Source organism: Rhopilema esculentum, chromosome 12, assembly GCF_057945365.1.
Source record: "Rhopilema esculentum isolate cy_ngs chromosome 12, ASM5794536v1, whole genome shotgun sequence".
Taxonomy (NCBI): Eukaryota; Metazoa; Cnidaria; class Scyphozoa; order Rhizostomeae; family Rhizostomatidae; genus Rhopilema; species Rhopilema esculentum.
In genome coordinates this window covers 3,284,681-3,306,347 of record NC_142826.1, presented here as the reverse complement: position 1 = coordinate 3,306,347, position 21,667 = coordinate 3,284,681, and the positions used below count along the sequence as shown (strand labels likewise).

The 21,667-nt window shown below is 35.1% G+C and overlaps 1 protein-coding gene across 1 annotated transcript in view; it reads left to right on the top strand.

Moving 5' to 3' along the window:
- Positions 1–21,667, top strand: part of LOC135681562 (voltage-gated delayed rectifier potassium channel KCNH4) — an 80,911-nt gene that overhangs the window by 11,900 nt on the left and 47,344 nt on the right. The window contains exon 2 of the mRNA XM_065196098.2: positions 18,417–18,650. Coding sequence (XP_065052170.2) covers positions 18,417–18,650 — 234 coding nt within the window. The remainder of the gene's footprint in view (positions 1–18,416; positions 18,651–21,667) is intronic.

Below are 21,667 nucleotides of genomic sequence, written 5' to 3'. Positions count from 1 at the left end.
ACTTTTTATTACAGTATCTTTAGGCACAACTTTGCAACGTTTGCCTAATTTCATTCTTAAAATTAAATTCTTATTTTCAAAGACCTCATAAACCTGGAGGCCCTGGGGCAATCAGCCACCTGCCCCCAGTCTATATCTAGATGGCCCTGGCTATATCTTGTATCTGATACACAGAATGGACAGCATTATTTCTAACGTAGTTGGGTGACTGGCTTCTGAAATATTTGAAACCTTTCTAAGTCTGTAACGAGTTCTATTATCATGTATGGCTCTGAATACAAGCCTCTATTAGCTATGGAATATGCCGTTGTGATGATGATTGCAAATCGCATTTGCGTCATCAATTTGTCGGTCCCAACCCCCCTGCTGTCCTCTGCCATCTCGGTTCATATGGTCTGAAACTCCTCGCATACAATGCAAGCAAGCTTTCAAAAGAACGATAAACCTTTTAATTAGAAAAAAGAGATAAAAAAGTATGGATAGCTGAGTATTTGTTTTTATCATCAAGAATTTTATACTGCCATCTCCCTTTTCGTTGCGATGATGTAACTTTGGCGTGGCTCATACATGTTGATATAATCTTTGTCAAAAGTAATTATTGCATCAACATGAAATTATTTTGCAAAACTTTAGCAACATCTTTATTTTTCATTTTACATGTTGTTTTTGTTGGATTTTGATAATTACTTAAGCATTCGTCCATAGCCAATAAGATAATTTACTGAGAGACAAACAAAAAGGCCGCTTTTACAATTTAAGGAACTTGAGGCTCGAGTAGAACCGTTGGTTCTCCAATTGGTAGTGTAAAGGTTTTAAGCGCACTGGGTCTAGAATTTAGAAGGGCCTGCTGATAAACGAATTAATTAGGCAAAACACTGTATGCTTTACTTTTCCACGATGACGTAAAGCCAATGTGATTTTAGTGTGGTCTTGCCTGCTTTAGGTTGACGTTGTCTATCAATAAACTTCGGTCTGCTCATAATAAGCGTATTTCCATAAGAAGCTAGTGTCGGATAGCATGTGTTTCTCAGTTTTAATGCTTTTACTGGCAGATACTGGGCATACTTTGATGTTTTATAGTACATTTGAATCCTCGTTTTGCTTGTTGTTATTCTTTTACCTCGTTTAACACTTCGCTATTCAACAACAGCAAAACGTTCGTTTACACAATGTCACGCCTTGAAAAAATCAATGATATCACCAATAATTTAAGAAATTCATATTGCAAGCTGTCGGATTAATTAGAAAAAGTTTAAGATTCCTTTTATAGACAGTAGGTTTATCAGCAAATCTTGGAAAAACAGAGGCTTTATGATCAAGTAAATCGGATAGTAAAAAAGATTTGCCTGTACTGAAAGGAGAGAAAACAATATCGAAGCAAATTATACTTATGTCTCTCATTACAAACAATGTTTTGGTAAGACAAAATTGAAAAGTTGCTTAGAATGTTTTGAAATGACAAACGCTTCAGTATACTTTGAAATTTTTTCTTTTTTTAATCATAACTTTTAGAACTTCTCTTCGGAAATGCTTCATTTGATCAATAGAATTATTTTCTAGTCACGCTAACGCATTAACGAAACACTAAAAATTGAACTATTATGTTGAATACATTTGTGCATAGTTCATGTGATACGCTTATTTCTGCTCAAATTTTTTTAAGACCCAGTTCTTCAAATTATTGCAACAAAATAAAGGGAATTCAATTTGTTTCCTTTCATAATGTCAATTGACGATCTCCATTCTTCTTAAAGTTTGTTCATCGTTCTTTCGTCGCTTAGTGCTCTTAAAGATTTCTTGGATTAATTCATTTCTAATCTGCTTGAAACTGAATCCATGTTGCGATCAAAAACACCTGTAGATTGTAGACATAGAATATTAGAGTACTGAGTCGTACGTGCATATGTACCGAAAAACAAATGGTATAGATTTCAGGTGGGCGAATAGTCTCTTAGAGCGTGTGAAATTCGCAGTTGTTTATGGGTTGCTTTTAATCGTTAAAGTTTAACTTGCAAAAGCTTTCCATATCATGGAAAAGTGTCCTCTGAAAAGGGACTATAAACATAGATGGAAACTTGATTTGGAAACGTTAAGATCTTAATGAATTGTTATGAGGGAGCCTATCAAGGAAATCGTCTTTGCATTATAACATAAAAACGTGAATCATTTTATTCAATCATTTTATTTTGGTCACATGATGCTAAAAAGAGCAACAAAAACTGTACAACTGCAAGGTTGCTAGATTTTTATTTAAGTTTGAGCTCTGCCTTTCCGAACCTCGAAATTGCTGGCTGGCCAATCAATACAAGAATTTTGTGAGAAACAGACTGCTAGCCTAAAGATCTTCTCTCAGATTCCCATATGTAGTTAAGCTTATTTGCCCCCTTTGTCTTTTGCAAAGCAAGAAATCATTGATTCCTAGTCATTTTGAGAACCTTCCCTTTGCTAACCTAAACAATTTTGAAGACCTAACACCGCATACACATGCCCAATGCATAGAGTCTCCAGAATACTAGATACTTGACGAATTTAAAATTATATATTTTGAATTTCGCAGCAAGAAACGGCGTTTGAAGCCAAACTTTTCTTTTTAGTGAAATCACCATCCACTGATACCTCCTAATAGTGGACACCGCCTTATAACGGACATCTTCCAAAAGCGGACACCTGGCACCTACCATTAACGGAGCCCCCCAATAAAGGATGCCTCCCGATTAAGGACACCTTCCAGTGACGAACACTTTTCGGACAACTCCTAATAACTGACATCGACGGACACTTCCTTATAACGGATAGCAATAATTGACATTTCTAAACAACGGGCCAATGATTTCATTAAATGTTCTCACGCATTCCAAATGCTACAGGTACCTGATGTAAGCAGCTTTACTAAGCAGCTAAACTTTACAGGTTGTTCTATACACATGTGAGAAGCAATGCTGCATTAAGGAAGTTGTAATCAGTCTTTGTACATCGCATTTCGTGATCTCAAATTTGAAAACAACAAAATGCGGTTCCATTGAGATAAATTCTCACAAAGCATGCTTACATTTTGCACCCGCTTAACGATGAATCTGCGATAAAACATCAACGAATATTCGCTAAACCGCAACTTTGCTTGGTTTGAACAAACCCATTACCGCCATTTAGTGATAATTTGAAAGAACAACTGCTTTAAGGAAAACATGCGTATTTTGCTGCACGATAACTTCATAATAACTAAATAGATTCTGAAGTTATTAACAAATATTATATGTCACGTTAACCCTATGGGAAAGTCGCTTTGACAATCAAGGTCTGTTTTGAAAAATCGACGTTTAGTGGTGATTTGACTGGGAAATTTTTAATTTCGTAAGATTTTGACAGAGCTTTCAATTTTCAGGAGTGTAACGAGGCCGGTGAATACATTCTTGGTAATAAGCTGTGATTGCCATTATAAGTGTTCCAGAGCTATGGGGTCACAAATATCTATTTCTAGCATCTGGAGCATGTACCTGAATCGCCATTATGAAATACCTCCTAATGTGTGGAAACTGCCAGATGTGTTACAAATTAACTGAAATACGACCATATCAGCACAGGCTTTTCCCCGTGAACTAACTGTAATTATAATCTTGGTTTTCTAATATAAGTCTGTGGCAAAAACATAGGTAATCCATTAGCAAAACTTAGTTCTTTAAGGTTCTTTACCTTTGTCAATTTGCAATATATTTAACCTAAGCACGTCAAATGATATTGATAGTGCTCTTTCATGTGATGTATGAAAATGCAAAACTTTTTTAATGACGTCACTCTTTGCATTCTATTTATAAGAAGTCATGTGTGCAATAACTCTTATTATTCTATAAATGACTGTTTCAAGACTCGATATAATGTTTGGTAAGCTTTTCATCTTTTATCAAGAACCTATTATGTTAGTTAGTTAGTGAAAGTGACGTCAAAATAAGTTCCATGTTTCTGTCATATAACTGATACGTACATATAGAGCTCTCTAGACTTTTGTTTCCTTGTTACAAATTACGTGTTCTTTAGAGAATCAAGCATTGTACATGTTTCAATAAGCTAATGGTGATACCTTCGAAAAAGACACTTGGTGTCGTTTGAATCACTGATCTGTTTCAAAAGAGTGATTTTGATCAAGCTGTTTTGACACCATCTTTGACAAGCCTCTGATTCGGAGTTGTAAACGAGGCGGTGGAACTACGGTGAATTTTTCACCGATTAGCCCCAGCTAACTACTTTACCTATATCAAGATACTTTTGGCACATCTTGCAATGTTGAATAAATCTTAGCTCCTTAGGCCTTCAATTTCATAACTACATTTCAAGCTTGTTTACAGTTGCTGCTATTGGATTTGCATACAGAAATATGCTAGACTTACTCCATGAACCTATGTTGTAGCGTCTTTTAAATGAGGCAGTAGCGAAACAGAGGCTAATGGAGTAAGTTTAGAAAAATAATTGTTTCCCGATTGGCTATTAGCAAGATAAAATAAAGAACTGTATTTTATCTTGCTTTTAGCTGTTCATCTTGGGCTGTTCTGCTATTTAAATTCATAGTATGCAGTGAAGAAGTTATGTTTCTGCAATCAAGCTAAATTCTTATATTTCTCTACTGAGAAAGCATAGAATGTGTCATGTTTTTGTTCGCCATGTCACGAAAACAGCTGTTGAAATTTCGGCGGCTAAGTCCTTTTTATTTCAGTTAAGTCCTTTAAGCTTCCAAAGTACGTTTCGAAGAATAGTATTTTGTGATAATTTCCGACACAAGAACCATCGGGATTTTATTTTCGGTCGTTAAGGTATTTCATCTTAATTTCATCTATGTCTAAGGTCACTCATTGCATTGTACAGCTGAAATTTAAAAAGGCAGCCAAAAGCTGACTTTGTTTTTACTTCGATGTAATTCAAGAATTCATTTTTTCAGTAAATGCCCAAATTATGAAAACTTTGCCTTTATCTATAAATTTATTTCTATAATGTGTAGACTGGACGGAAATAAAAACATTTTGAGTTCTTTAAAATTTTCAGAAGTAGTTGCCAAAGTTGCCTCTATCCCCCCTCCTCCTAAATAAAGTCTCTGCGAAGTAATATTTTTTGTTATTTTACTTCGAAACTTCTAGATATGATCGGCGAGTTCAAAGGATTGCTCAAAATTGAATTGCACATAGAATTTCATTTTAATTTTTTTCTAATTTATGCATATACCTGGATGAAAAATTCCCAAGAACCTGACAGCTATGTTACTGTGACTATTGGCTCACAACCTCAAAATACTTTTAGTTTCAAAAAACAAGACTGAATTGAAAAATATATCTATTGCAGACAGCATAAAAGGTAATGTTTTCGACAGTGCTTACTCTTTGAAAATAAATAGCATTAGGTTGATGCATGATAGTCAATGATTAATTTTTAATGATCTTCACATAAAAACACATTTTAATTTTAAGGCTGGATTCGTTCTTGGAAAATGTTGGCCTAACTAAGATTCAAAGTTTTTCGTTACCTGCATTTTTACCCAGGGGCGTTTTTGTGTCACAATTATTCAAATTATTTGTTCCCTCTATGAGCAAATCTACTCCCTTCCTTGTTCCACAAAGCTTTCCAAGCCTTAAAAATTTAACAAAAACACTGGCACCGCGGAGCAAAAAATGCTAAAGCCCCCCAGCCCCCCTGCCTCCTGTCGCACTTTTTGCAAAAAAAATGCAAAACAGTTAATCAACAGTAAAGCCTTTTTTATTCGGTTATAGCCCCGCGCTTCTTTTTTAAATTCCCCCATTTTCACAACTCTCCGTGGTGCCTGAAACAGCTTTGATTTTATAAGAAACTGTCAATTACTCAACTTTCTCGATTGGGGCTCGTTCGAAAAAGAACCTTAAACGAGAGTGGGGGCTTATGAGAATTATTTGAAGTTGCTATATAGATAGCTGGTCTTGAAAGCCTTTACGTTTTTTTCGGTTCACTTTAAGAAATTGAACATTAAGCACGTCTATATTGACAAAAAAACACTTTTATAATGCTACTTTCTTTTTAGCATTTTTGATTGTCTGTAGGGATATGAGTTATGATGGGCTTTTGTTCAATAGCGATGTTCATTTTGGGTAGGGGCTAATCGAAGGAAATCTTATGTGAGGAAGGGCTTATTTAAGGGATAGCATCATTTAGAATAATAGAATTGGCATCAAGAGCCATTTTGGTTCTCAAACTTTTAATAGGGGCCTTCTGTCGATCCTTTAATACATTACGTCTTCTCCTTCAATACTTTGCTCATCCCTCTGAGAATTTTTAAATCTCTCTGTTTCCAATAAACAACTGCCGTTGTTGCGTGGAACAAGTTTAACAACGATATCAAAGAGGCCCCCTCGGTATACTTGCATAAATCTAAGTTGAAACAGTTGGAGTACGAAGATCTTTGATTTTGTACAGATATCTTATTGTATTCAGATGTATATATTATTATCTAAATTATTTGTTATTACTTTATTAGCAACTTTATATTTAACAGGGCCAAATTGTAAAACATTAACTTTTATTGGATTTGTACCCTGTATAAATATGTATAAGATATGAAATATATATGAAATATGCCTTTATATCAATGTACGTCAAATCACCACTTCCATAGAAATTTAGTTTTTTCTGTGAAACGGTCCTCTACAAAAACTTTTTATTGATTTTGTTTTCTTTGCATTACTGCTTTTTTAGAGACAAAATAGTGTAGCAACTATGCGCAGGAGCATTAGTTGCTATACTATTATGCGCAGGAGCATCATATGAACCATGTAGATAGATAGTACTATCAGTTTCATATTACAGTTAGTTATGTGTGTAGGCCGTAGGAGTTAATATTTTAATCATTGTTCTGTTTCGTTTGGAACCCATGCGTTGTTCTGTATCATTCACATCTGAACAACTTCCTGATTTATGCTCTCTATCTTTACAGAATCAAGTTTTGTTAAATTTGTAGGATTCTTTATAAATTATAATTTTTTGTTGCAAATTTATGAATTTTTTCAACGATTCTGTCCCATCTAATCTTTCTTTTTATGTGATATATTCAGAGATGGCAAAGTGTTCCACAGCCGTCAATAGAACAGCTATCTTTGCTATATCCTTTAGGATGACACCGAATCCACTTTCCCTTGAAATACCATAACCACATCACACTTACGTTTCCCGATAACAAGGATTTTAATGATAACTGCTGATTGTTGTATCAATGAAACTTAATTTCGGCACTCCAATTTCAACGTTAGTTCTGCTTATCAAACTAAGCACATGGTGCTGTAAAGCTAGGCAGATTGCTAACATATCTGATCAGCTTATATTTCTGGTTTAAAGAGCCTGAAGAACCGAAAACATACGACTCGATCACAGTTTGCTTAAAACTATAAAATTCGTGGCTTTATGATCGATGCAAAACAACTTTAAACCAAAGGCTAAACGCTATGAGCTCTGAAGCAAGTTCTACCAGTTTAGGCGCATTGCTTCGTGGCTGACAAAAGGGCTCTCAGAAATCGAGCACGGCAATAAAATCAGTGTAAACGATCCCCTGCAAATTTTCCTCAGGTTTAGCACCCCCCCCCCCCTCCTTTGCATGGCTATGGAAGCTCGCCACTACATGACAACCTCACTATCATGGAAGCGTATGAGGTGAACACTTTGATGGTTCTCCACGTTTAAAGAAAGTTTGAATGAAGTCTAATTGACGAATTTAAAACCGTCTGTAGGAAATAAACGTACAACCCCTAAACAGAAGTGATTAGTGATGCTCTCAGTGGATTACCTGGAATAACAATAAAACTAACATTTTCTTACTGTTTGAGGTACAAAAAAAGATTATCTTTATTGATGTGTCGTCCTCGTAATTCTTCTTATCCCCTTCAAAACCCTTGTTCCTCTTGGTCTTTATATTTGTCTGGCAAAGAAATTAGTGCTCCACAAACACATTTCACCCTCAAATTGGTCTTAAAATCGCCTTAACGATTAATCACGTTTTTGCAAGCCAGGGCAACCACAGTTCACTGGAACAGTGTGCAAGCGTAGGTGAATTAATCCCTCTCTAGAACTATGGCTTCATCCAAAAAATCAAACATAGTGGTTTGATAGAGCAATTGAGATTAAACTATGGACCCCAAAATTTCGTACAACTGGACTAGATAAGTAATTACTTCTCGATAAAGAGCACCTGATCTTTTATATAAACCTTGCTTTGGTCTTGTTTTTGTTTGGCCTTCTGACACTGTTATCTGCCCCTGAGCTCGTTCAGTCTGTTTAGTTTAACCTAAGATGAAGTGAATTACAACGTCCGGCGTTCACTCTTCGTCGGTTTTAACGTTTCAGTTATTATACTCGACATGGCCTTGCACTGCACTTGCAGACAATAATGCATAAGGTGTGAGACCAAGTCAGCTTCGTCGACCCCAGTTCATTCCACCGCTTTAGGCCGACCTCCACTTAAATCTTTTCGTTCGCGCGTGCGCTAAGACCGTGCGCATGCATTTCCTGAGATTGCTTGGTCGTAGAGAAACAATTTCACTAGCCTTGGTTGTACGTTGAAATCCAACTCTCAAAACGCATTCGTGCGAACAAGCAGGGACGGTGGCAGCCCCAGCCACTAAGCTCTAGGGAGAGGGAGGCCAAGACAAAAGTTTTGGGCCACGCTATAAGGAACGCCAATTTTTCCTAATTAGAGGGCCAATAACTTTTGGTTACTTAAAGGCAGATTGAAAATCATGGGATTAAATCACAAAGAGGGCTTTCCCATAATATCGATCTTCCCTAAACATTTACTCGTTGAATTTAGACGAAACGCAAAATTGACCCTGCCAAGGGGGGCGTGTCACCGCTATTGGTCAGATAGGAGCCAATCAGACCAGAAGATTTCTCAGCGTGCGCACGAGCGCACAAAAATAACGGGTATTAAAGTCATCTACTGTCTATTATGTGTCACAAAGTTGTGCATTGTTCATATTCTTGGCAGGAGGACCACGGTCCCTCTGTCTGTGATGAACTGCTGCCTCGAATGTTCTAGAGCTACTTTTTAGCTTGCATGGTTGCCCGGTATTATTCTTTTGTGTCGTTCATTTAAAGTTTATTTCACATCTGCTATTACCAAAAATTGTCATTCAGTTGCTCTTGAAGTAATCGCCTTTCGGTTTCAGGCATCAAAATTTGTTTGATTGGATTGCTTTTCAAATATCAAGACGGTATTTCAAAGATAACAGCCTCAAACCGGCCGCTATCAGTTACATTAGAACTATACCAAAACAAGACGCTGACATACATTTTGCTTGTAATTTGTTTGAATCGCCTTGAAAGTCGGTTGATGGTGAATTGCTATTAGCGTTGGAAAAACAATGCTTAAGAACGTAACTCTGAAGATACGTGGGATTAGACTTTGGACAATTTAAGATTCAAATCGGGTACAGGATTAATGAATCCTTTGTAAGGTAGTCTGGATAATAATAATTAATTATGATTCCCGTCAAAATAATAATTATGATTCCCTTCGCAGTCTCTGTCTCCCTTTCTTAATTTGTTTGCACCTTAAATCCTACATGGCCTAAAACTCATCTGCACTTATTCTTCTTAGGGCACTTTGGTTTGGCTCCGCAATTATTTCCCAGTAATATTAACAGACTTTGAAGACAAGGTGGTTCAAAGTTGCAAGTCAAATTACAAGCCTAATGTTATATATGTATTTATCAGATAACTAGACCATACCGCTTTGTCAACCGCTCTTGAACAAAATATTTAAATTAAACTGTCTAGGGTCAAATAAAGTTTTCGACAAAAGATTGCTGCGGCAAAAGAGCCAACCAGTCCAATACAAGGAAAGGGTTTAAAACCTTGCTTTGCAGCAAAAACAAATGTAGTTTTGATAACTGACGCATAAAATATCAGCTTCCAGAAGTAAGTAAGTAAGGAAGTTAGTAAGTATTTCAATGACACTAAAACTAAAACTAGTTACAAACTATGTGGATAAGATTATAAACTAATTACAATATACTATGCTTCAAGTTAAAAATACGGAAATCTCAAGATGAAGTGGCAGGGACAGCATCAATAGATCAAAAAAAATTGTTTTTTTTCATTGTTCCCATGACAAGTTTGCGTTTCAAAGACAAAATATTCTAAACTGCTTTCATTTTGTAGTTATTGTTATTATTTTAATTTTAGGTAGAAATTTTCTTCAAAATAATTTTGGTTCTATGTTTGAATGTGTTTACGTTTCTTATGTATCTTATATCAGTAGCAAATTGTTCCTTATTTCAAGACTTTTATTGCAGAATTTATTGATGTGAGGATCATGGCGCGAGCGACAATCTTTAAAGAAGTGAAGCTACCCTCCGTCCTGGAGTCAGAGAGCATAAGAAAGATAACATTGTTCCATGCGCATGCTCTTTGACTCCAGGGCGAAGGGCTACCTCACTTGTTAAGAAATTCACCTTATTGGTTTCCCCAACAAGCAGGAATGATAGGTAGCTCGAATGGGGGGGGGGCGGCGTTTAGTGCAATACGCATTCTTGATGGAAATTTTAAGTTTTCAAACCCATGATACTCTGCTGAAACTGCCTTTCTGTTTGAAAATTGTAGCCTTGAGTCCTCCTTGAAGGAAACTTGAATTTCCACAAATGTTGAAATATTCAGTTGAACAGCACACAACGACAACCAGGTGGGCCTGTGCTCTCTCGTGATTAGTAGCTCATTAACTGGAGGTCGTCTTATCAAAGTTGTGAAGATCAAATTTTGCAAATTATTCCATGAAAATCTACTACATCTTTATTGGAAAACCTATTATTTTGTCCGAATAATCTGTAGAAATCCCCACGTTTTCGTGGATATCTCGTACTTTTTTGCAAGAGCAAATTGCCTCTCGAAAATTTTGATACTAAATAGATTGTCCATTTTTTCGAGGTGTCCGTAATTCTCCAAATAGTATGATTTTGAGTTGTCCGTTGTTTCAAGGTGTCCGTTGCTTAGAGATGACCGTTGCTCCAAGGTTTTAGTTGTTCCAAGGTGTCCGTTTTTCCAAGGTTTTCGTTGTTTCAAGGTGTCCGTTGTTTCAAGGTGTCCGTTGTTCCAAGGTGACCGTTGCTCCAAGGTTTGAGTTGTTCCAAGGTGTCCGTTGTTTCAAGGTGTCCGTTGTTTCGACGTTTCCGTTGATCCAAGTGTCTGTTGTTCCGAAGCGATGTTTGAATTTATGGACGTTTTATGTGTACTGTGAACGCATGACTGCATGGTTTATCACGAAATTTAGTACTGTTTTGCCCTGAGAGGTTTTTCTGCCTTCCATCGTATTTTTCTTCAGTTCAATGAATCTGACAAGTGTGTTAAATCCTGGGGATCAATAAAATTTGTTTAATGATTAGAACAATGTTTACTTGACAATGTATAGGTGGGATGTATTTCTGTTTTGCGTGTATTAAAGCCGCAAATCAAACGATTTATTAAAATATTTACGATAAACATAAACAGTTTAAATCTTTCAATATTTATTGTTGAATTGCAATATTTTCCCGACTAATGTAAAGTTTCAACATGTACAAGGGTATAGAAAAAAAAATTCACTACGGTAAGACCTCCTACGCACGAGTACCTTTAAAGCAGGTTTTGTATATTAGGCTAGCTTTCAAGACCTTGGCATTCTGTATATTTCCGCAAAGACGAAAATCGTTAAAATGCCTGATGTTGGGGGATTTTTTGCAATCCCGGTGACGAGTTATGTATATCATTTCCACTGTCACATCATATCACATCAAAGGAGCATTTGTGACATCAAAATATAACGTACAAGTTTGCAGTCTATAAAGAAAATCGTTAAAAATCCATTAATTTCAGGAGAGGAAGCTTGCTTAAAATAAGCTTATTTCTTTAAGCAGAGGAAAATTCAGCCCTTCTCCAATTTTTAACTAAAGAGGGATTTGTGCAAAGCTAAAATGGCAGTTTATGTCTAAATGCAGCAGTTTACTGATGCTCTTTGTGCACGATCCGATAAAGTTAAAATAAGATAAAAAAGACAGCAAATTAAGGGCTATAGTTTATGGAACTACTTTAATTAGCAAGCATTTAAAATCTATGTCAGGTTTGAACTGCACAACCACGTATACATTACGTACACTAACATTTCCATCAGCTGGCAGAGATAGACTAAGGTCTAGTGAAAAAACGATGCCTGAACGTACGAGGTTTGAACACTTAAAAAATTGATAACTTGGCCTGCTCATTACTGTGCTTTTCAAATGCGGATACAATATGCTACGCTTTAGAAGTCCTAAACTTTTTCAATTTGAAATAAGCTCGCTGAAAAATAAAGCCTTTATGCATCTAATTTTCATCAGCTGCTACTTAACAGTCCTTGGAGCTGCTTTTGTGAAGATAACAGTACATTTCAATTCATATTAGAATCGGAGAGATGTTGCAGATGAATGTGTCCAAAATTTCTTCCGTCATAATGGATGTATTCGGAAATCGACAACACGTTTATGTCAATCATATTTGACTTAAGATCAACAATTATGAATATTTTATGTATTTTTATTTACTATTAGAATATCCTGCATACCAAATCATGAATGCAGATTAAACCTTATTCGTAGGATGCAGTGAAGAAAATGAGGTTTTGTGATCTCTGACAGATTAACAAATTTAAAAAGCATAAAAAATTGTTGCTAACCTAATTATAAAAACAGAGGAAGTCGATAATAGAGGGCTGGTTTTTAAAAAAGGAAACCAGAGTCTTGAACTTGTCGTTAAGACATGTAAAAGCTTAGTTCATTGCCATCTCTGGTGTTCATAATTACCAATTCTTTTTTGTTTATTCCCCAAAACATTACATCAATTATATAATTCTCGCAGTTAAACAATGAAAGTTAAATATTTGTTTTAACAGAAACGTATGAATGTTTTAGAAACATTCTGTAATCTTTTCTTGAAAACCTCTGTGAAGAACTGCTTTACTCTCAAGCGTCTCCTAGCTACAAACAAACTATCAGCTAAATTTAGAACCTCTTGAAAAAAATACAAACATGATGGCTTGTGATGACATGAAAAATATATTGTACGAAATTGACCAATTAACCTGAAAGAAAATTGTAAAATAATCTGACATGTAAAATGCAGTAGATTATTTCCAAAATTGCTTCAAATGTGAACACGTGAGCGGTAACTCGTTATCCATCAGTCCTGTATAGTCTGGAAACTATGAAGCAAGCCATGACAACAGTACTAAATACATTGTCGCTTTTATATTTCACTAGCCAGAGATTTTGCTGCATTGCACAATCAGAGGTATTCTAAAGTATGCTTTCTCATTAAACTATGAGGATTCCTCAAGATCAAACTGCTCTAGATTTAAAACATTATGACTTAACCCTGCAATCCAATCCCTTCAAACAGAAGAAAAATTTTCAAAACTTTTGATGTCAATTTTGTATATAGAACGATAACTGTTGCCACCAAAAATCTCCACTTTTTGCTTGAAGGGATGAATAGAATACAAATGAAAGTGTCTGGAACAAATAAAGTCACTGAAAATACTCTTCTATACACAAAGATCGTTATCAAGTATAGAAGAGGGCAATAAATATTCACTTTAAAGGCTCTAGCGCAACTGGCATGCTTTGTGGCAGCTGTCATGAAAAATTGACTGTATTTTTTATTTCCATAAAGTACGACGTTAGGCCAGTTTTGGAATCATTGTCGCAAAGCATACCGGTTACGCAGGCACTTTGAAGCACAAATTAGGACCATGATTATTCAAAATGCTTGCATGAGTCATTATCTGTTTTATGCTTTTTCCACCCATGATTCTCCCCTCACTGAAAGCCCAGCATTTCTAATTGCGATGCCACCCGCTCTTGAATATCCATAAATGAGTGCATAAAATTTGAACGATATTGTAACAGTCAAATGTCTACCTGATTAAGTAAACGAGTCTCAATGTGGCTGGTTTCGCAATTAGGTTTGATTTGTTTCATGTCTGGTTTGATTTTGAAAGTTTAAACAAACCAAAACAGAGCAGAATGTCTGCCTTAGACTCATCATCCTTGGAAACCCATCATTTTCTTATCTGATCAAGATAACTTGTTATTAGCCAATACGTTTTTTAATATCTTACAGCCTGGATATGCTTTAGAATTAACTTTTAATTTGCAAGATAAAAGTTTAGTTTGGGACGATATCTCTTTGTTTAGCATTTATCTGTATTGTTTATGTTCCTGCTCTTACATTTAGCATTTTCAAATTGGCGAATCTTAGTCACACTTTTGTTGCTTCTTTCAACAACCAGTTATTACGTTAAAAGGTTGCTTGTGCAGACGTTAGTGTATGAGATCTAAGGTCTGCTCGTACGATTAAAGTCAGCAAATATGTGTCTGCTGTTGAATTTTTCGTTGTCAGGTGGTGCATCCAGGATTTTAAGATAATTTAGGTTTTTGATTAATATCTTAGAGTAGAGCGCAGAATATCTAAGGAGCAAGCGTGAACCCAAAACATTTTGCGGAGTGGTAAAGAAGTGCTTTTTGCCGACAAAAAGGGTGTGTCTCTCTCTTTAAGAGTGTGGTCATAAGATAGAAAATCTTTTATGCTGCTTTTATGCGTTTCTATTTCAAAATTCAAACTGCTATACTTTGAATGTTCAACTACTACAGAAATGTTCTAACGTTTAAATTGTCGCAAAAAGGTTACAGGATGAGGATGAGATTCATTCTTTTGCCCGACGAAAATCCTCTTTGTGCCGATGGACAAAGTGTTAGGGGTATAGCGCCTCCCCGTCCCCCTTTGGCGATACCCCTGCAACGGAGGGGCGTTTCTTGACGAATGTATTGTGAAGAAATTGATTTTGAATCTTTTAAGAATTTAGTTTACACAAGAACATTTGCGTGATTTTTAGGATGACAGTGTCGAATCAAAAGACCAATAAAATTTAGAAAAAAGAGATACGTGTAATGAGAAGAGTGGTAGTGAAACTCTATGATGTGAATGTAATAGTTTTGATTAAATGCTGTGAAGTGCCAGGAGATGTGAGTTTTGTCCTTAAGCCTTCGCCCTAATGCGCTTGTGCAAATAATGCAGGTTTTCATTGGTTCATACAAATGGATGAAACAATAGCCCTAAACAATAGGAGTCTAGACTCGTCTACCAAACAGTATCAGAAAATATGGAAAACGAATTCTCGTAGTTGTTTGATCGTTTTGTCTTATTTTGTGACACTGTTAAAGCAAAAGATTTCTATTGGCTGAAATCAAACTTAAACCCGATAGAATTGCTTCCATTTAAAAGTTGACATTAATGCAGTGTGGCTTTGTGAGCTTTGGGAGAGTATCCTGAGTAACACAGACTGTATCTTCTTCTGCTTTTCAGTATAATCTTGCCATTCATCAAAGTATTGAAGTTCTCATCTTTTTTCACTTTTTTGCCTGCTTCAATAGGTATTAGGGTAATGATTTCGTTAAATCTATTTTTTGGATTATTTTTAATTTGACCATGCAGGCTGAAAGTGCTTTATAAATTACTCGTAGCTGTGCAATGTTAGCTACATGTTTTGCAAAATGGCTGAAAATGGCCGATATGGCCACATTCGCTCTACCTCTCTCCCCATCAAATCACGTTAATTTGTTCTTGCCTCTAGATTATATAAACTAAGCTAGAACAACAGGAATCCCCTAAAAAACTCAGTTCTTTCATTCGATATTTCTTATTCAATTGGTGACATATTTAACTGATTTTGCATTTTTAGAGGTAGTTTACAGATTTCTTTCGGGTTGTGTGGTCCAATGGAAAAAATACCTCAAGAATACTTGCGTTATTACGTCATACTTTGGCATTTTATTGCTCACAATCTTTGCACTTTTCATTTGAATATCTCAAGTAAACAACTCTGCGTGACGTCACTAGGGATAGCCTGCAGTTTCGATAAACATTCTCCGTCAGTTCTGTTTGGATATTTTCTTTTTGACAGCTAATTACGAGTTCTCTCGTAAAAAACCAGGAGAGTTTCCAATTATTTCATTTGAATTCCATTTGAGGGCATAGTCATTTTATTTCTTTATTTATCATGACCATTTTTGACCACCCCTTCCCTTCTTCGTATCCCGTATTCATAATGAAATTAGATCTTAACGATGTTTCCATTAGATAACATCAATTTTTGATTCAACTTTGCAAACGAATTTTTGGAGCCCATTTTTGGTCAAACAAATGAACACGTCTTATCCTTCGATGTTTATTTTTGACGCAGATTTGAGAATTATATTCTCTATTTTACCTTAGGTGCTAGAGCCACAAAATTTCGAGCGCGTAAACAGAAAGCTAAGCGTAGAAGCGGAGGAGTGGTTTAGCTTTTAGCTGAAAAGAAAAGGAGCTCCTCCGCTTCTGCACACCTACCTTCTATTTCTGCGATCGAATTGATGTGGCTCTGGTACCCAGGACATCTTCGTTACTGTTTTACCTGGGCAATTTCTGATTCAATCATTGAAAGAAATTCACCATTCACTCGACATTTGATTCAGAACTGCGATCGCTTCTACAGGACACATAGATGTTATGTGTATGGTATGGGTCGCGGACATCAGACCCAAAGTTTCACTGAAAGTTAGGATAAATCGCAAGTTTTCTGTTCTCGGCATATTAATCATGCGGTGTAGTCACTGCTCGATAAGCACTGCATCTCGGTGTTCTGAATGCTAACAACCTTCGTTGCTGGGTAGAAAGGAAAACAATTGCAGACAAAATAGATGTTACTTCTTGATTGAGTGTACTCTATTCTAAAAGTATTTGCAATCCATAATTTTACTATTCAGGCCTTTTTTCTCGCAGTGACAAACAAATAGACCAGCTACGAAATGTTTTGAAAGTTGAGAATGTTTTTGCTTATATGCTAAGTTGATGCAATTGTCTGCTATCTTATACAATGAATGTTTACTTGTTCAAACCTTTTTAGAGACTTCTTATTCATATGTAAACGTGAAATAAAATAAAAACTAAACAATATCTTATACAATCTTCTATCAATCTTTGCTAGGCCATGTTTTTCGGCCTCCAACTAAGCTCGACTTCCTGACAATTTAAATCACCACGCAAATCAAATGTTCTTCTGATTTCTTCGGAACCATAAATTTTCCTGCCTACCATTTAATCAAAACTTCGTATAACATTAAAATATTTCTTTAGAATGATACTTTAATTAGAAGCGTCAGTGTTTCTTTGACTTGTTTTGAACAAAATTTTGCAAAGAACGTTGGCTACGGTGTTAAATACTCTAAAGCGTCTTAAACGTTTAACGGCAAAGAAGCAAAAGCAAAGCCTCTTCCAAGAATAGTTTTACATTTTTGAGACTCGTTTTTTTATAAGATTTAGAGGATTTTCTATTATGAGACCTAGGACGATAAATCTTGACAATTTTGTTTGTATTAGTTTGGTAGGCTGATAAATTTTTCAATCCATAGCGCATAAAAGGCGCTTTTGTTAAAGTGGGGGCTAGGTTTTCCACAAATAGATCATCTTTTTAAATCTTCTATATCCAAAGCAGATCAGCTCTTTTATTTTCTCTGTTATGACTAGTGCAGTAACCGAGATGCTGTTAGCTGACTGTTGTTTCATTATCGAAAACAAACGCAGGTTAAGCACTTCAGTTAGTTATACGTATCGACTTTTAGACAAGTCAATTGTAAGATTTAGAGAAATATTTATTGCTAATAGTGGCTTTTGATATGCGGAAACCTTTGGAGCTTTTTGTGTGAATTGATACAATAAGTATTTATAATGAAATATGATGTTTTGACGCTATATTATATGATATTATATTACATCTTGTCAAATTATATTACATTATGAAATGCAACATGGAATAAAAAGTTTGATACAATATTATACAATATTATCAGGGGCATAGCTAGCGGGGGTGTAGGGGGGGGGTATAACACCTCCAATAATCCATCAATTCGTCGGTAATTCTTCAGATTGTCTACAAAACCCTTAGTTTGTCGGTAAAGTCATCTATCAGTAGATGAAATAGCATCTGAATTCTTCTCCATCTATGTCTTCGTCGGTAAGTTTTTCTATTGATGACCCTCCACCCCTCTAGTCTGGAAGGTCAAGAGACGCCACTAAATATGATGTTTAACGATATAATTTATCATCATTTAGTAAAACATCTTACAATTAATAGTACAACTTTCTTGCACTACACATTAAAGCGCTTGTCTACTCTGGCAACTTGGAGCACTCTGCAAAAGACATGTTGTTTAAAATGGCTTTGAACAAGGCAAAATTTTAGATTATGCTGTAAGCTTTCTCGTCTGATACTCCTCAGAGTATTTGCATGTTATGTTGTGAAAGCTTTTAGCATGTTAGTTACATACCATAGTTATATTTCTGACAAAAGCTCTTATTTATATTTTTATCTCTTTCAGTAAGCAACTTTGTCCTTGGCAACGCTCAAAGTGTTCAAGATTATCCTATAGTATACTGCAGCGACGGCTTTTGTCAACTAACTGGATACACGAGAGCAGAAGTCATGCGAAAAAGCTGCTCATGCAAGTTTCTGATTGGTATTGAAACTGAGAGAGATGTTGTTACAAAACTAACAAGAGCTTTTCAATCACAAACGGAAATGAAAGCGGAAGTTAAGTTTTACAAGAAAAATGGTATGGATGCACTATTCAATGGTTAAAGCTCTTTGTCATATAGGCTTATTCATATGAAATCTAGGAAATTTCATTGGTTCCTTATTTTTCGAAGTGATTGCCCAATTCCACAATTTTCGAAATGATTGTCAAATCTATTCTCGAATCTAATCAAAAAAATTTCTTGGGCTCCAATTGGAAAAATCTTTTCTGCAACAGCAATTGCAATCCTGTCTAGGACTATGATTCTTCCAAAGTTTTGATGTTTTTTACTTTAATGATATGTGCAGATTAGAACGAATTTTGTTTCTGAACGTGCTTGGATCTCTGCTTATCATATTAACCATGATTCACTTGATTTTTAACTATCTTTTGAAAGAGTTTCTTGCTTTGTGGAGAAGAAGGCAAAGTACATACTCTGTATCACTAATCAACTCAGAATTATGAAGAAGAAATTATATCACAAAACAAATATAATGCTGGCGGATACTGAGAAAAATTCAAGTCACAATTTGATAGTTTAGAGGAATCACCCTTTCGTTAATAATACTAGCTCTCCTTAGACAATATTATGTTTGTTATAAATCGTATCTAATTTGGGAAAACTCCATCTATTCGATACTTGGAACATATCCCTTGATCTTTCTGCAACAGAATGCGGACACAGATATGTTTAAAAACATTGGCAGAGGCTTGTCTCTTAAGTCACACACAAAATTGCTAAATCTATATGAATTTGCAGTGCTACTTTATCCCATTTTATTGAAAGGTCTATTTTTCAAAAATGCAATGAAAATCTTTGATAAAAAAAACTCGATGACATAAAGTGGATTTGGTACTTGGAAATTAAACTGTATTTGCAATACGATAAGTTGAAAATACATATAGAATGAGCCCAAGCATTGCTTAATGGAACCTTTGCTGCTTTTCACCGCTGAATAATTCACAGAACCACACTGAAATGCAATTCATTTTTACTGGTTCATGTACACATTCAGTCATGCAGCTCATCCTTTGCCTTCCAAATGTCGAAAACTTCTTCCAGATCTTAAACATATGGCAAACATACGTGTACTGCCATGTCAACAATATTTCAATCACAATTGTTTTAAAGTCATGCATTTTAGCATCCATTGCATGAAGAAAACATGTTATTATAGTAGAACCTTAATTTTTCTGAAAGTCACGTGGAATATGTTTTTAGGGATTTGATTTTATCCGTGCTCTAAAAGAACTGTTTTCTAGACAATCGTTGTGAGATGATCTCAGTAAGTTATGTGTAAGTCACAATTCAAGCTCAGTCAAATTGTCAGCGTATCTGATTTTCGAAGCAAGAAAGACGAAACCTTTCAATGTCAGCTGTCCTATTGTAGTTACTTTTTTTACTTCTGCATATATTTCCCAGTACCTCTTACAGTATTTATGAATTTTGCAGATTCTGCTATTTTACGGGTAAAAAAATGCATTCTTGACTCTGTAGACGGCGATTAAGCAGAAATTTTTTGACCTGTTTGAAGAAAGACATTTTGCTCAAAGAACAGAATTAATTGAAAAAACTTTTTATAATATTCAAAGTGTCTTTAAATTTTGAATGTTCTTTGGGAATATGTTTAAAAATGATAAAAGTGTTTCCTTCGATGAACAAAATACTGAAGGCTTAAAAAGTAAATGCTACTCAAAGATTCTTGATTTCTCAAGGATAGATATGTATACCTTTTAAGGCCACTTTGAAAATCTTTCATGATAGATAGAGGATTTTATCTTCTCTTGGTGCCTGATGTGCGAAAACTTGTAGCAGTGAATGTTCTGATAATCGGTTTCCGGAACTCTTTGTTTGAGGAAATCGTTTTAATTGTTGATGTGTATAATATAGCAAGCTTGCGGCAATTTTTGAGAAATTTCAAATATTTGAGAAATCTTTTTTTATAAACTTGCTACTTGCTGAAAGATAATTTCCTGAAAAATAATTTAAATGAGTTTTGTTAAATGCTTTCAGAGCACCCGAAATAAAATTTATAGCCAACTAAATAAGAACTTCAACTAAATAAGAAAATAAGAACTAAATAAATAAGAATAGTAACTTTTGAATAAAAATTTTGCTGGCGCTAGCAATTATCAAATGATCCCCATTCATAGATTTTAAATTTTAACCCATATTAAATAACCATTTATTTTCAAATGTCTTCAGAATTTTAGATTTAGAACTCTGATCAAATCTTTTTCTACTGACAAAATTTTCAGTGCTTTTGCTAAACTATGTCTATCTGTCAATAATACAGAATAGTTTTTTTAAGTCTATGCTCTGTTCAAAATACATTTTTTCATTAATAAGGTTTTGTTTGAAAGCATATCAAAGGATAAACTTTCAATTTTGATTTTCAGTCGAAAATAGTAACTTTCATACCTACTCGTTACAAAACTTAGAGAGAAAATAAGACAATTTTATCTGCAATGAAATTTAATGAAAACCTGCCACTTTCATCTTTTAAGATATTTCATCGAGGAAGGGCCAAACAACATCAATACTACTGATTTTTATGATTTCATGGCCATAATTTAAAGCATTGAATTTATTTACGATATATTCTAACAAAATAACAACTCTTCTTACAATTTATATTACAGTGTAATTGCTGCCTATGACTTAGGTCCTAATTATTCAAATTTCAAAACCTCGTAATTTCAAATTTACTCATATTGTACCAGTTATGTCATTGTATGAAAATAATTTCAGTTTCGTGTTTAAAATTAATCGTTTCAAATTTGCATCAACAAACAAAACTCAGCAGCTAGCAAAATATATGATTTATTATCCTCTCTAAAATTTGAAGACATGTGACGACATCAAGTTCCCTGTATACAGTACTTACAATTCAAGATTAGCATCTTGTTAAGATAGAAGAACAAAAAAGAACGACATGGATGCTGTTGACTGTACTTGCTAGCGTGTTCAAGTCTTTTGGTTGAAAGAAAAAACAGAAAGTAGCTTCTATGATTGATTTTTTGCAGTATGATTAATCTGTGGATTACCAAAAAGA